The sequence below is a fragment of the Schistocerca nitens genome, chromosome 4 (assembly GCF_023898315.1).
Source record: "Schistocerca nitens isolate TAMUIC-IGC-003100 chromosome 4, iqSchNite1.1, whole genome shotgun sequence".
Lineage (NCBI taxonomy): Eukaryota > Metazoa > Arthropoda > Insecta > Orthoptera > Acrididae > Schistocerca > Schistocerca nitens.
This window is the reverse complement of record NC_064617.1, coordinates 97,240,921-97,257,791: the sequence shown is the minus strand read 5'-3', so window position 1 is coordinate 97,257,791 and position 16,871 is coordinate 97,240,921. Positions and strand designations below refer to the sequence as shown.

Sequence of the window (16,871 nt, the reverse complement as noted above, 5' to 3'; positions counted from 1 at the left end):
CCAAGTCTGTATGTTCTCCTGTGTACACCTCACTATCCGATATCCTATTTCAGACTGATATAATCCAGCTAGTGTCTTTTCTGAACAATGAATTTGCTATTAACAACCTCGTAATTATTGTAGAATCTCTCTCTCTCTCTCTCTCTCTTATTCCTGTGGTCTAGTCTATATTTCTCTGTAACTGTGCCATTACTACTTGCATTCCAGTCCCCTTTGACTATCTGATTTTTATCTATCTATACATACCAAGGTACCCATTCAATTCCCTCAATTTCACTCTTTGTATTGTCATGTTCTACTAGTGATACCACCATGTTTACCTGAATTGTAATTATTGGCTTTGGTTTGTCATTAATTCTGATGAGAATAATCCTGTTGATAGGCTGTTCATAGCAACTTATTCTGTGCCATATTCCGATATATTATGAATACTATTCCCATTTTATCATATTATGCAGCTGTTTATATTATCTTATATTTGTCTGACCACACATTTACATCTTATTCTTATTTCACTTCAGTACCCCTGCCATAACTAGTTTCAGTCTGTGCCTTTCCCTTCTCACATGTTCTCGTTTCCCTACCACATTCACACTTTTGACATTCCACAATCTACCTAGTAGAATATTAGCCTTTTGTTGCTTTTTTAACCTTTTTCTCATTTTCACCTCTGCCTTGTCAGACCCTTCTTGAGACCTGACTGGAGCACTGATCTGGAGTCTTTTGCCAGTGGACAGATTGTCATAATGCCCTTCAGAGACTACATTTCCTTAATGCAGTTATTTCAATTATCTTCTTCATCCTCATACTTTTGAACATTCCTTATTCTTCCACCTTTGTGGCCTATGAGTGTAATAAAATAAAGACTTTAACACACATTTCTTCTGTGGTGAGCTGTAATATTATTACAACACCTGTACCAGGCTGACTCACTCTATAACAAAGTAGTTCTGAACAGCTTTCTGAAAGTTAAAAATGTTACTTCAAAAATAACAAATACATGTACAAAGCTCTTTATTTACAAATTAAATTGAAATACAGTAAAGAAATGCTACAATCTTTTCCTTTTATTTTGTACTTTAGTTCTCTTTTCATTTGTATTTACACTAACTTCAGGTGTCTCCTTTGGATGATGCTTCATTTTTCTTTTTTTCCTTTTTGTAGCAAGTTTCTGAAACAATACAAAGAAACTCATCAAGTAACATAAATATGTTTAATAATAAATTCTGTTTAAAATCTGTCACAAGAGAGACACTGTAAGAAAACAACGTCATTAATATCAAATAGCATAAAACCTTTATGTAAAAAGAACTATTTCTTCTGCTAAAAATGTAAATGGCGTGTGACTAGGGCCTCCCGTCGGGTAGACCATCCGCCGGGTGCAAGTCTTTCGATTTGACGCCACTTTGGCAACTTGCGCGTCGAAGGGGATGAACTGATGATGATTAGAACAACACAACACCCAGTCCCTGAGTGGAGAAAATCTCCGACACAGCCAGGAATCAAACCCGGGCCCTTAGGATTGACATTCTGTCACGCTGACCACTCAGCTACCGGGGGCGGACATTTCTTCTGCTGGAAGACATGAAACATATTAACACTGTTCATCTACATCTATATTGATATTCTGCAATCTGCCTTACGGCACATGGCAGCGGGTACACCATACCACTACTAGTTGTTTCCCTTCCTGTTCCACTCATAAATAGAACAAGGGAAAAACGACTGTTTGTATGCCTGCTTATGAAGCCCACTTTCTTGTATCTTATCTTCTTGGTCCTTATGCACAATGTATGTTAGAGGCATGTAAATCATTCTGCAGTGACCTTCAAATGCCAGTGCTGTAACTTTTCTCAATAGTGCTCCTTGAAAAGAATGTTCCCTACCCTCCAGCAATTCCCATTTGAGTTCTCAAAGCATCTCCGTAACACTTGCACGTTTTTGAACCCACCACTTGCATGTTTTTGAACCCACCAGTAACAAGTCTAGCAGCCTGCCTCTGAACTGCTTCGAAGTCTTCCTTTAATCCCAGCTGGTATGGATCCCAAACAGTCAAGCAATACTCAAGAATAGGTCGCACTAGCGTCCTATATGCTGTCTCCTTTACAGCTGAACCACACTTTACTAGAATTCTCAAAAAATAAACCAAAGTCGACCAATCACCTTTCCTACCACAATTCTCACATCCTCATTCCATTTCATATTGCTTTGCAACATTATGCCCAGATATTTAAACAACATGATTTTCTCAAACAGTATCCTACTAATAATATATCTGAAAATTACAGGTTTGATTTTCATACTCATCCGCATTATCTTACTTTTTTCTACACTTAAAGGCAGCTGCCATTCATCATACCAACGAGAAATTTTAACTAAGCCATCTTGTATCCTCCTAGAGTCACTCAACTTCAACACCTTACCATACACCAGAGCATCATCAGCAAACAACCACAGATTGCTGCCCACCCTGTCCTCCATATCACTTTTGTTGTTGTTGTTGTTATTGTGGTCTGAGTGGTTTGATGCAGCTCTCCAAAATACTCTATTCTGTGTGGGCCTCATCATCTCCAAATACCTACTGCAACCTATATCCTTCTGAAACTGCTTACTCATCTCTTCGTCTCCCTCTATGATTTTTACCCCCCACCCCTATCACTCCCTTCCATATCAACCAAACCCTTCTTTTGGTCAAGTTTTGCCACAACTTTCTTGCCTCCCCAATTCTGTTTAGTACCTACTCTAAGTTACATGATCCACCCATCTAACCTTAAACATTCTTCTGTAGAATCACATTTCAAAAGCTCCTATTCTATTTTTGTCTAAACTGTTTATCATCAATGTTTCACCTACATACACGGTTACACACAGACAAATACTTTCAGAAAAGATTTCCTAACACAGAAATCTGTATTTGATGTTAACAAATGTCTCTTTTTCAGAAACACTTTTCTTGTCATTATCAGTCTACATTTCATATCCTCTCTGCTTCGGCCATCATCAGTTATTTTGCTGGCCAAATAGCAAAACTCATCTACTACTTTAAGCGTCTCATTTCCTAATCTGATTCCCTTAGCACCACCTGATTTAATTCTACTACATTCCATTTTTCTTGATGTTCATCTTATATCCTCCTTTCAACACAACATCCATTTCATTCAACTGCTCTTCCACATCCTTTCCTGGGTCTGATGGAATTAAAATGTCATCTGCAAATCTCAAGGTTTTTATTTCTTCTCCCTGAACTTTAATCCATACTCCTAATTTTTCTTTGGTTTTCTTTACTGTACATGGAAAAGAAAGAGTGCCCATATAAATATGGACGGAGCACCTGACGCATAGCAGTGGCTACCTGCAGTTAATGCTAATCTTACGACTCGAACCAAACTACTGTAGCTGCATCTTCATCCATTTGACCTAAATTGTGTCTCATGTTACAATGGACCAACTTTGTTTCCATTTGGAGGTGCAATCTAAAACTTTTCTCTCCCCTTGAATTTTGAGTCTCAAATTTCAGGTGCGGCTTAGATTCGGGAAAATTTTTTTCCTTGATTTCGAGTCTCATTTTTCAGGTGCGGCTTAGATTCGAGTAAATACGGTAAGTAGTATAATGAGACATACCCTCTGCCATGCACCTCATAGCATGCTATTGAGTATAGATGCAGATGTAGAAGAGTACCTCGCCAATCCATATAGTGCGCACCCATAGTCTAGCTGCAATCGCACAAAAGCCCTATACAAATGGAGTTGATGTGCTCTGTCCACTCCCAAGATCTGTGGCTAAGAAAGCATGATATTCAGTGTCTTCTGGGTACTGGCTTTCAAGTCTCTCAGGTGTGGTAACCATGACAATTTGGAGTCAAAAATGTGGCCTAGAAGGCTCACCAAATTTTTAAAATGTAGAATGGGGTAACTCACTTGCAAGTCAAGTAAATTAAAAATTTGACAAGAATGATTAAAATGAAGACACATACATTTATCTGCAGGAAACTGAAAACTTGTCTTTGCAGCCCACTCCCCTAAACTGTGCACTGTCAGTTGCAACTGACAAACTGCTGTTGTAACATTGGAGGAGAAACTTGCAAAATCATCCACAAATAAGGAGCGTTTTACAGGAATCTTTGCTGCAGACATGATGCTGTTTATGGCTATGGCAAAGAGGGTAATGCTGAGAACACTGCCCTTAGGAACACCATTCTCCTCCTGACAACGATCCACCTGTGTGTCACAAACTCAACACTTTAAAAACTGCTTAGACAGAAAACACCATATGAAGATTGGGAGGTGGCCACAAAAGCCCCATTGATGGAGTTGTGTGAGAATATTATGTCTCCAAGTAGTACTGAATGCTGTACATATTTCAAAGAATATACTAAGACAGTGGTGTTTACATAGAAAAGCCTGCTGAGCAGCTACCTCTAGCAGGGTCAGGTTGTCAACACAGGAATCCACACTGAGTGTGGCTAAGTCATTGCATGATCTCCAACAACCAGACCAAATGACTGTTAATCACTCACTCCAGGGTCTTTCCTATACAGTTCGTTAAGGTGACAATATGGTAACTACTGGAACATGTGCGGTCCTTTCCTGGTTTGAGGACAGGTATCAAAATTGCCTCTCTCCATGAGTTGGGAAAGTGACCTGTCTGCTATATCAAATTAAAATATTTGAGGAGGATTTCCTTTGATGCTGTTGGCAAATGTCGAAGCATGCAGTACCAGATTTGGTCATGACCAGGTGCAGAATCACAAGTCTCAGTCAGTGCTGAATTCAACTCCCACAAGGAGAAAGGGCAGCTGCAAAAAACAGAACTGTTGGATCTAAAGTCCATCCTGCCCCTTCTCTACAGCTGCAAGGTAGAGGGGGAAGGACGGATCCTGGCTGGCTTTGACAGCAGTTACTCTAAATGTCTGAGTGATGTCTTGGTGCATTATTTGGAAATGCACCTGTTTCAGCACTGCTGCTATTGGGAAATGACTGTATTTGCTAGAAACCCTCCTGACGGGTTTCCATACTTTCGTGGAACAAGTGGAATGGTTTATGGAAGCCAAGAAAACTTGCCGTGACTTTCTCTTACTCTCCTTAATTACACCTCGAGCCTCGGCTTTTGTGACTCAAAAGGCTGTGAGGTTATCTGTTGTTGGGTGGTATTTAAACTGTCGAAGAGCTGCATGCCTGTCCCAGGTTGCTGAGCAGCACTCATAAGTCCACTAAGGTAGAGACTGCCTCTTAAGGTAACCTCAGGACTTTGGGATAGATAAGTTAGCAGGAAGATGGATCACTGTTGTGGTGTTATCCACCCATTCCTATATACTGTCGCGATGTCTGAACACAGCCAGCTGGCTGAACACTGTCCAGTTAGCCTTGCTGACAATCCATTTCGGTGGCTTCTGTTAAGTAACGCTCCATCCAGTATGTGGATGATCCACATTGGGAAGTGGTCACTGGAATGACGAATATCAGTTGCTTCACACTGAGCAGGGTCTGCAAAGGCTGGATAGCAGAAAGAGAGGTTGATGGCTGAGGACGACCCAGTAACAGGTGAGAAATGTGTGTGACCATCTGTGTTGAGGATGCAAAGCTCCTGAGACAATATGATGTTCTCCAACACTCAACCCCCAAGGCAAATGGAACTTGAGCCCTATAATACATTACATGCACTGAAATCATTTACTAGGAGAAATGGGCAGGGGAGCTGTTCTATAATGTCTGTGTCAGTGTCTATCGCATCCTGCGGAGGTAGGTACAGTGAGCAGATAGTGATGATCTGACCAAAATGAACTGCAACAGCTATGGCATGTTGGTCAGTAACCAAGGAGAGAGCAGGGGAGAAGCGTGTTATTGACGAACACAGAAACCCCTCCCTTGCCCTGTTCATCAGTCAGGTCATCCTTGCAATGAAGGGTACAGCCCCCTAGTACAGAGACATCAGATGTTTTAAAATGTGTTTCCCACAAAAACAAGCACAGGGGATGTTCCTATGCTAGGAATTTCAGTTCCTTCCCCTGAGCCCTGAATCCATTGATGTTCCACTGCAGTATGGGAGCCATTTGTCTCGGAGGTTGCACTTTCACCTTGCCTTTCTGCCTGGAAGGGGAGCCCATAGTGGGTGGAGGCCCAGTCTTCGGGCAAAGATGACTGCCCTAGGCTGACACGAAGGTCCATCAGCTCTGAAAACGAATTATGAGAGATATCACAGACAGTGACATCAACCTCACCTTACTGCTTACTTCCCATCTCTGTCAGTGGCTAATTCTTTGCCTTTACCCTAGGTAGGCTTTAGAGCCACAACCACAGCTATGGTAGTGGCAACACTGGACAGTGAACTGAACTATTGGAGGGGCAGGGAGCTCTGCAACAATGGCAACCATAGCCTTTTCTGATGTTCTAGGGGGTGGGGTTGGGCTTCGAGAAAAACAGATACTACTGCAGACACTACCAACGTCCTTTTGAATACCAGCATGAGTTTTCGGGGCTGGCTGTTTAAGAACGGAAGCAAAAGAAGCAGCAAATGTGAGTACTTGCATGGTCTTTTAGATATTTTTGGTTTCACCATGTAAGATGCCCTTGTCATGCCTGGATCTACCTTTCTTCAAGAAAGACACTGCAGTCTGTACTCCAGACAGGGTGATCCCCAGAGCAGCTGACACACTTCGGAGGAGATGAACAACCAACTCCTTCGTGGGTGGCCTTACCACATTTGCCACAAGTGGCTTCTCCCTTAAAACTTAAGAGTAGTGTGTCCAAAGTGTAGACACTTAAAGCAGTGTACTGGGTCAGACCACGTGCTTAGATGAAGTAAACCTGCTTCGACACACTCTGGAAGTTTCATGGTATTAATTGTTAAATATAGAAGAGATTGATTTCATCAGACTGCCATCTACCCTTTTCATGATGTTTTGCATGTCAGCAATGCCTTCTTTGGTCAATCAGCTTTCAGTTCATCTTTTGGAATATTTACCAGATATCTGCATGGCACAACACCTTTGCTGTAGTTGATGGTGTTGCACAGTTCAGTTTCGATTGCATACTCCCCGAGGCATTGAGCTTCCTGGAGGTTCTTTACTTGATGGGAACTATATGTATCTTTCAACAGCGTCCCATTTCGCAAGCACTTGACATATTTTAAATGTGCCATAGATGCCCTCTAAATCCTTTCGGATACAGAAAGGTGAAACTTTCTTAAAGCTGCACTCTTACAGTTTGACAGAGTAGCAAGCATTCTGTTACTATAAATGGAAGCACCCTGAATAATTCCTAAATTAGGAGGACTGGCTACCTGAGCCCTCGTGTTAGACTGGGTGTTTATACCTATGAGCTGCCTACCCATTCCACTAAGAGAAAAAAAAGAGGAAATTTTGAAGGTTCCATCTCAGTCCCAAAGTGACAATGGACTGGCAGCACTTACCAGTCCCCAGCTCAGGAAACTGGGGTCACAAAGCCTGTACCTGGTGGATGAATGCTGATCCCCTGACGGCTAGATTCATTCAAATTACACCTGATGATTTCTGAAATGTAATTAGCATTTAAAACAGAACAATGAACACTGAAAGCAGAGGAATTTGTTAGGATATACCACTGACATCTATAGCCCATCAGGAAATTAGCAATGCTCATTATCTCCAACATATCAAACAGGACCAATACGGATTTGGTTCAGCATATTACTTACAGACTCAGCACATTCTCAAGTGTTAACACAGTGCCAAACTGTCAAAATTACATGTTCTAATAATACAATATTTGCAAACTGCTTTTGCTCAATAACATGCAAATCTTTTAAGGTACTCGGACCATCTTATCATGTACGGTTTTGGTTTTCCAGTGTACAAAATGGTGCTATCACAAATGGATGCTGACAACTAACGACAGACAAATGACATGTCATATTTCAGACACTGCTTTCACCAACCTTTTGCTTTCCAATTACTTTGCTGAGTATACATTACTCAAAGAGTTCAGCAGTTTCTATGCATAGCAATAAAAAGGCATATAATAATTATAGACTGAACATTCAAAAAGAAAAAATAGCACAGGAGGAAAAAATCTTTCAGCAACAAAATAAGCCTTATCTAGATCAACAAATGACTTGGAATCTCACAGTTTTTATTATTTTTTGTTACAGCACTTCACATTAAATCATAAAAACAAGAGTACACAAGGTCAAAAATGTGATGCTGTAGAGCAATGTCATTACCAGCATCAGAAAAAGTTTGCATTTTGTGATTAATGCAAATACAGATTTGATTTCTTATTAGAGATTGTCTGATATAGCTTTATTTTCTTTACATACATACTGAAAATGTAACCAGTTTTTGATTACTGGTATTGCACATCATCAGGCAAAACCCAATTTGAAAAGATAGTGTGTGTCAGAATGTGTTTGCAAAATAAAAAGTGCACGAATGCAACAGCATATCAGTGCACTCAGTGCCCTGGTGCCTTGCCAATTGTCAACAGTTGAATGGTCTGTGTAAGATACACACCACATAATGCAATATAATACCACCAACTAAGACAGCTCTTATCAACTGAAAGGCAGTACAAATTTGCTCCAACTTCAAAAATAAATAATTACATGAATAAGTAAATACATACATAAATATATCTAAAAACAAAGATGATGTGACTTACCGAATGAAAGTGCTGGTAGGTCGACAGACACACAAACAAACACAAACATACACACAAAATTCAAGCTTTCGCAACAAACTGTTGCCTCATCAGGAAAGAGGGAAGGAGAGGGAAAGACGAAAGGATGTGGGTTTTAAGGGAGAGGGTAAGGAGTCATTCCAATCCCGGGAGCGGAAAGACTCCTAAGGTAAGTCTTTCCGCTCCCGGGATTGGAATGACTTCTTACCCTCTCCCTTAAAACCCACATCCTTTCGTCTTTCCCTCTCCTTCCCTCTTTCCTGATGAGGCAACAGTTTGTTGCGAAAGCTTGAATTTTGTGTGTATGTTTGTGTTTGTTTGTGTGTCTGTCGACCTGCCAGCACTTTCATTTGGTAAGTCACATCATCTTTGTTTTTAGATATATTTTTCCTACGTGGAATGTTTCCCTCTATTATATACATACATAAATAAATAGATAAATAAATAAATAAATAAATAAATATAAGGATGAAAATCCATGTAAATGACAGTGTTTACATTCACTGAATATTGTATTCAGGACCGTAACTTATCCACTGCTTTGAGTGCTGTTGTCGCAATGCATAACAAAAAATAGTACGTGGTTGCACACATTTGTTTGTTAGCCAAAGTTCACCATTTTCACTGTGGCAATTTTTGGTGGTGGGTATTTTGAATTGTGTTCACATCAAATTCCGCTAGATGTCGGGCCTGAACTACCTAGTTTACAATATTCTGAAAATCTCCATAAGCAATATACTCTTCCAACCTCAAGATGCAATTGCAGAGTTGACCATTCCGAATGCTTTGTATTGTATGTTGCTTGCTGTTTTTTTTTTTTTTTTTTTTTTTCCTCACAACACCAGAAAGATCAGTGATTCTGTGACAATGTGTCAGATCTGCTTTCACAGAAAAATAGAGCACGGATATCGGCTGGTGGCTGCCTTGCAAGAGGGAGGCAGGGCGTGTTTCCCCACACTGCTCCTCTTTCCTCTGCAAGTCATTTTTCTAGTTTGTTTAGTTTAGACTCACAGCTGTCCACTAGTATACACAGTCCACATACTACACCAAAGCAAGTGGAAAACAAAACCCGCCATGTATTTTGACCGTGCCAAAATTTCTCCCCTAACATGCAAAAGGAGTTCTTTTTGGTACTACTTCTATGCTACGTGCCTTGTCAGTTCTCTCTCCAGCACTGTCATGTATGGGCTGCATGGCTATGAATGCCCAAAGAAGCTCAAAATTAATATTATGCAAATTTTGTAGCAATAGAATTGAGTGGAGGAAGAAAACTAATTTCAAGAAACACATTAAGTCAGAGATGCATTCAATTCATTGGTAGGAAAATGCTCTAACTTCCGAACAGAACAATCCTTTGTTGAAAGTTGAAATATAGCCAAAAGAAGAAACAAAGGCTATTTCAGAATTTCAGATAGAAAAAAAAAACTGTTTAAGTTTTTGCAAAAGCAAACATTCCAGTTATGAAGTTCCCCAATCTGCACATTTTTTAACAGTGTCAAAGCACTAAGGCTTTGTCTTCACTCATGTCACCTGACATCTTTTTAAATTTGCAAGCAAAAAAGTTAGATGTGAATTCTGACAAAATATGCAAATTTTGGTAAAAATAGATATGAATTTCACCAAAGATAGATGCTACATTTTCTTGATCCTAGTCATTACCAAGTGATCATAATACATCCAGAGCTTACAAAACAGACGTCTGTGACTGTATGAACAAAGAAACAAGATCATGGATTAATGTTCTGTTAACAATGACAGAAGCATTGACAGAGCACAAGATTGGACTCATTAAGGCTGTCACAGCATGGTGTTTTATATGGAACTGTTCCAGCATTTACCTTACGTGATTTACAGAAACCATGAGATGGGGTCAGGGGGAAGTCTGCCTTAACCACCGTGTCAATGAGTGTAGAACATTCTAACACTCTTAACAGGAATATTAGAAAATAAAAATTACAATTAAGCAAGTAGTACACTAAAAAACATAGAAAGAGTGATGACTACATATCAAAATTCTATTGTTTCTGAGCAGATAGACATAAGGCATAGTAACAACAAATAAAAAAACTGACATAACAAGAGCTTCTTAATTCTGTAAAAGAGTTTTGCTGTACTGTATTATCCTCATGAATTCAATTTAAACCCAATGCATACCTCTTTCTGTGGACAGTTGCCTTTCCTGTGTCCTTCACCACCACAGTGGTAACAAACACTGGAAGGAACAAAAGTTCCACATTTGTGATTAGTTAGGCAACAGCGTCCGCATGTGTTACAGTGCTTCCAAGAAGGTTTCACACATCTGTCACACTTAAAACAATGCTCATAAGTTGTACCATTCTGTAACAAAACAATAAAAAATGTGTGATAATGTGATAGTAAAAATAATTCAGTCAGTTCAGATCTAGTGTGTACCAATATAAAGAATCCCTTCAATAGCATTCACTGCCATTTCATAGTAAAAGACTCAGAGAAACACTTCAATATGTGCCACAATGACAGGCCACACACCGCAACCCACTGATTCCATTGAGCTTTGACACACTAGTCAGGGAAACATATAAAGTAACTCCTTTGAATAGGTTTTTTAAAACATCAAGGTCAAAAGTCTTGAGGCCTACAACATAATAGTTTCTCAGACATTGAAAAAGTTGCCGATTTTGATCTAATGCAAATTTAGTTGAGATAGGAAGCCAATGTTAACTGGGGCAGTGTCCAAGCTGTTGCAAAGTCTATATAACATCATTTTAGGTTAAATGAACTTTATAGTGAACAACAAAAAAATAACAATTAGCTTGTGTTCCTACATACTTCAACAATTCTTGGTGCCGACTGTAGGTTTTTGTGTTTTCCAATTTTCTCATAACATACTGTTTTTAAGGTATTTGGAGAAGAAAAAGAGAGCAAATATGTTATACACTGACAACTGGTTATGTACACTGAGCTGACAAAAGTCATAGAGTAACAATATGCACATATACAGACAGCGGTAGTATCACATACACAAGGTATAGAAGGGCAGTGCATTGGTGGAGCTGTCATTTGTACTCAGGTGACTCACATATAAAGGATTCTGATGTGATAATGACCACACAATGAGAATTAACAGACTTTGAATGCAGAACGGGAGTTCAAGCTAGATGGAAGGGACATTCCATTTCAGAAATCTTTAGCAAACTCAATATTCCAAGATATACAGTGTCAGGTGTATACCAAGAATACCACATGTAAGGCATTACCTCTAACCACTGACAATGCAGTGGCTGACAATCTTCACTTGATGAAAAAAACCGATGGAATTTGTGTGGAGTTATCAATCCTAACAGACAAGCAACAATGTGTGAAATAACAGCAGAAACCAATGTGGAATGTTCAACGAACACATCCTTTGGGAGAGTATGGTGAAATTTGGCGTTAATGGCCTAATGGCAGCAGATGGCTAACACAAGTGCCTTTGCTAACAGCACATCACCTGCAGCACCTCTCCTGGGGTCTTTCCCATATTGGTTGCCCTATATAACTGTAGAACTGTGGTCTGGTCTGATGAGTCCCGAGTTCAGCTGGTAAGAGCTGATGGTAGAACTCTACTGTAGTGCAGACCCCACAAAGTCATGGACGCAAACTGTTAACTGGTGTGCGCTGTGTAGACATGGAATGGACTGTGTCCTCTGGATGCCTGGGTACTTTGAAACAATTTGCAGCCATTCATAGACTACATGTTCCCAAACATGTCACCAGACCACAGTTGTTCATGATTGGTTTGAAGAACATTCTGAACAATTCAAGTGAATGATTTGGCCACCCAGATCATCCAACACAGATCTGATTGAACATTTATGGGACTTAATTGTGAGGTCAGCTTGTGCACAAAATCCTGCACCGGCAACATTTTCGCAATTATGGACAGCAGTCAATATTTCTGCAGGGGACTTCCAACGACTTGTAGAGTCCATGCTACATCAAGTTGCTGCAATACAGCATGAAAAAGGAGGTCCAACATGATATTAGGAGGTATCTCGTGACTTTTGTCACCTCACTCTTTGAAATTGATTTTGATGTTCTGTATGTATAAGAACAGTGTGTGGAATACTGAGGCTGAAATGTGATTCCATGATTCCATATACAGCTCTGGATCCTTACAACATCATCTGGATAATGTAGTTTTCAAACTATTTTGAGAAGTATGAGACAATTTTGCTTACTTTCATAAATTTGTGTTAATACATACGTACCACAGGAAAATTCGGATGATAAATTATAAGACATAATTGAATATAATAGAGGGAAACATTCCACGTGGGAAAAATATATCTAAAAACACAGATGATGTGACTTACCAAACGAAAGTGCTGGCAGGTCGATAGACACACAAACAAACACAAACATACACACGAAATTCAAGCTTTCGCAACAAACTGTTGCCTCATCAGGAAAGAGGGAAGGAGAGGGAAAGACGAAAGGATGTGGGTTTTAGGGGAGAGGGTAAGGAGTCATTCCAATCCCGGGAGTGGAAAGACTTACCTTAGGGGGGAAAAAGGACAGGTATACACTCGCACATCCATCCGCACATACACAGACACAAGCAGACATTTGTAAAGGCAAAGAGTTTGGGCAGATATGTCAGTCGAGGCAGAAGTACAGAGGCAAAGATGTTGTTGAAATACAGGTGAGGTATGAGCGGCGGCAAATTGAAATTAGCGGAGATTGAGGCCTGGCGGATAACGAGAAGAGAGGATATACTGAAGGGCAAGTTCCCATCTCCGGAGTTCTGACAGGTTGGTGTTAGTGGGAAGTATCCAGATAACCCGGACGGTGTAACACTGTGCCAAGATGTGCTGGCCGTGCACCAAGGCATGTTTAGCCACAGGGTGATCCTCATTACCAACAAACACTGTCTGCCTGTGTCCATTCATGCGAATGGACAGTTTGTTGCTGGTCATTCCCACATAGAAAGCTTCACAGTGTAGGCAGGTCAGTTGGTAAATCACGTGGATGCTTTCACATGTGGTTCTGCCTTTGATCATGTACACCTTCCGGGTTACAGGACTGGAGTAGGTGGTGATGTGAGGGTGCATGGGACAGGTTTTACACCGGGGACGGTTACAAGGGTAGGAGCCAGAGGGTAGGGAAGGAGGTTTGGGGATTTCATAGGGATGAACTAAGAGGTTACGAAGGTTAGGTGGACGGCGGAAAGACACTCTTGGTGTAGTGGGGAGGATTTCATGAAGGATGGATCTCATTTCAGGGCAGGATTTGAGGAAGTCATATCCCTGCTGGAGAGCCACATTCAGAGTCTGATCCAGTCCCGGAAAGTATCCTGTCACAAGTGGGCACTTTTGGGGTTCTTCTGTGGGAGGTTCTGGGTTTGAGGAGATGAGGAAGTGGCTCTGGTTATTTGCTTCTGTACCAGGTCGGGAAGGTAGTTGCGGGATGCAAAAGCTGTTTTCAGGTTGTTGGTGTAATGGTTCAGGGATTCCGGACTGGAGAAGATTTGTTTGCCACGAAGACCTAGGCTGTAGGGAAGAGACCGTTTGATGTGGAATGGGTGGCAGCTGTCATAATGGAGGTTCTGTTGCTTGTTGGTGGGTTTGATGTGGATGGACGTGTGAAGCTGGCCATTGGACAGGTGGAGGTCAACGTCAAGGAAAAGTGGCATGGGATTTGGAGTAGGACCAGGTGAATCTGATGGAACCAAAGGAGTTGAGGTTGGAGAGGAAATTCTGGAGTTCTTCTTCACTGTGAGTCCAGATCATGAAGATGTCATCAATAAATCTGTACCAAACTTTGGGTTGGCAGGCCTGGGTAACCAAGAAGGCTTCCTCTAAGCGACCCATGAATAGGTTGGCGTACTAGGGGGCCATCCTGGTGCCCATGGCTGTTCCCTTTAATTGTTGGTATGTCTGGCCTTCGAAAGTGAAGAAGTTGTGGGTCAGGATGAAGCTGGCTAAGGTAATGAGGAAAGAGGTTTTTGGTAGGGTGGCAGGTGATCGGCGTGAAAGGAAGTGCTCCATCGCAGCGAGGCCCTGGACGTGCGGAATATTTGTGTATAAGGAAGTGGCATCAATGGTTACAAGGATGGTTTCCGGGGGTAACAGACTGGGTAGGGATTCCAGGCGTTCGAGAAAGTGGTTGGTGTCTTTGATGAAGGATGGGAGACTGCATGTAATGGGTTGAAGGTGTTGATCTATGTAGGCAGAGATACGTTCTGTGGGGGCTTGGTAGCCAGCTACAATGGGACGGCCGGGATGATTGGGTTTGTGAATTTTAGGAAGAAGGAAGAAGGTAGAAGGTAGGGGTGCGGGGTGCGGGGTGTTGGTGGGGTCAGGAGGTTGATGGAGTCAGGTGAAAAGTTTTGTAGGGGGCCTAAGGTTCTGAGGATTCCTTGAAGCTCCGCCTGGACATCAGGAATGGGATTACCTTGGCAAACTTTGTATGTAGTGTTGTCTGAAAGCTGACGCAGTCCCTCAGCCACATACTCCCGACGATCAAGTACTGCGGTTGTGGAACCCTTGTCCGCCGGAAGATTGACGACGGATCGGTCAGCCTTCAGATCACGGATAGCTTGGGCTTCAGCAGTGGTGATGTTGGGAGTAGGATTAAGGTTTTTTAAGGAGGATTGAGAGGCAAGGCTGGAAGTCAGAAATTCCTGGAAAGTTTGGAGAGGGTGATTTTGAGGAAGAGAAGGTGGGTCCCGCTGTGACGGAGGACGAAACTGTTCCAGGCAGGGTTCAATTTGGATAGTGTCTTGGGGAGTTGGACCATTAGGATCATGATTAGGATCATTTTTCTTTGTGGCAAAGTGACATTTCCAGCAGAGAGTACGGGTGTAGGACAGTAAATCTTTGACAAGGGCTGTTTGGTTGAATCTGGGAGTGGGGCTGAAGGTGAGGCCTTTGGATAGGACAGAGGTTTCGGATTGGGAGAGAGGTTTGGAGGAAAGGTTAACTACTGAATTAGGGTGTTGTGGTTCCAGATTGTGTTGATTGGAATTTTGAGGTTTTGGGGGGAGTGGAGCTGGAAGTGGGAGATTGAGTAGATGGGAGAGACTGGGTCTGTGTGCAATGAGAGGAGGTTGAGGTTTGCTGGAAAGGTTGTGAAGGGTGAGTGAGTTGCCTTTCCGGAGGTGGGAAACCAGGAGATTGGATAGTTTTTTGAGGTGGAGGGTGGCATGCTGTTCTAATTTGTGATTGGCCTGTAGGAGGATGCTCTGGACAGCCGGTGTGGATGTGGGAGAGGAAAGATTGAGGACTTTTATTAAATATAGGAGTTGACGGGTGTGTTCATTGGCTGAGTTGATGTGTAGGTGAAGGATTAGGTGGGTGAGGGCAATGGATTGTTCAGTTTGGAACTGGTATAGGGACTGATGGAAAGAAGGGTTGCAGCCAGAGATGGGAACTTTAAGTGTGAGGCCTTTGGGGGTAATGCCAAATGTCGGACAAGCCTGAGAAAATAAAATATGGGAGTGTAATTTGCCTTTATAAATGTCTGCTTGTGTCTGTGTATGTGCGGATGGATATGTGTGTGTGTGCGCGCGCGAGTGTATACCTGTCCTTTTTCCCCCTAAGGTAAGTCTTTCCGCTCCCGGGATTGGAATGACTCCTTACCCTCTCCCCTAAAACCCACATCCTTTCGTCTTTCCCTCTCCTTCCCTCTTTCCTGATGAGGCAACAGTTTGTTGTGAAAGCTTGAATTTCGTGTGTACGTTTGTGTTTGTTTGTGTGTCTATCGACCTGCCAGCACTTTCGTTTGGTAAGTCACATCATCTGTGTTTTTAGATATATAAGACATAATTGTTGACGAATACTTACCTTAAGGAGCAAAAACATTTAGTACTGTTGATTTGCACATATAAAAGAAAAATTCATACATTTCCTAGCCTTCAAAACTAACAACTCCTTTTTCGGGGAAGAGAGAGGAGTAGGTTGGAGAAGGTAAAAAATGAAGGGCAGCTCCTACAGATTCTCAGAAGAAAGGACTATTAGTTCTGAAAGCTAGGCAATGTACTACACATTTAGCCACCATGTTAGTACATATGGCACTGTGATCTGTTATAGGTTGTTAACTGAACTCCTACAAAAATCATCTATTCATATATATTACAGTGATCGTGTTTCTCATTACATGAGAAAAATTTCTTGCAGTTACACACACACACACACACACACACACACACACACACACACACACACACACCAGAGAGAGAGAGAGAGAGAGAGAGAGAG

At 41.5% G+C, this 16,871-nt stretch overlaps 1 protein-coding gene across 2 annotated transcripts in view; it reads right to left on the bottom strand.

Moving 5' to 3' along the window:
* Positions 1-1,015: 1,015 nt before the first annotated feature.
* LOC126253397 (rRNA N6-adenosine-methyltransferase ZCCHC4) overlaps positions 1,016-16,871 on the bottom strand; it is a 105,035-nt gene continuing 89,179 nt past the window's right edge. The window contains exons 8-9 of one of the 2 annotated variants that reach the window (XM_049954696.1): positions 10,807-10,989; positions 1,016-1,171 (exon numbers count right to left, since the gene is read on the bottom strand). In XM_049954696.1, coding sequence (XP_049810653.1) covers positions 1,052-1,171; positions 10,807-10,989 — 303 coding nt within the window. In that variant the 3' untranslated portion in view covers positions 1,016-1,051. The remainder of the gene's footprint in view (positions 1,172-10,806; positions 10,990-16,871) is intronic. The other variant, XM_049954697.1, reaches the window with a different exon arrangement.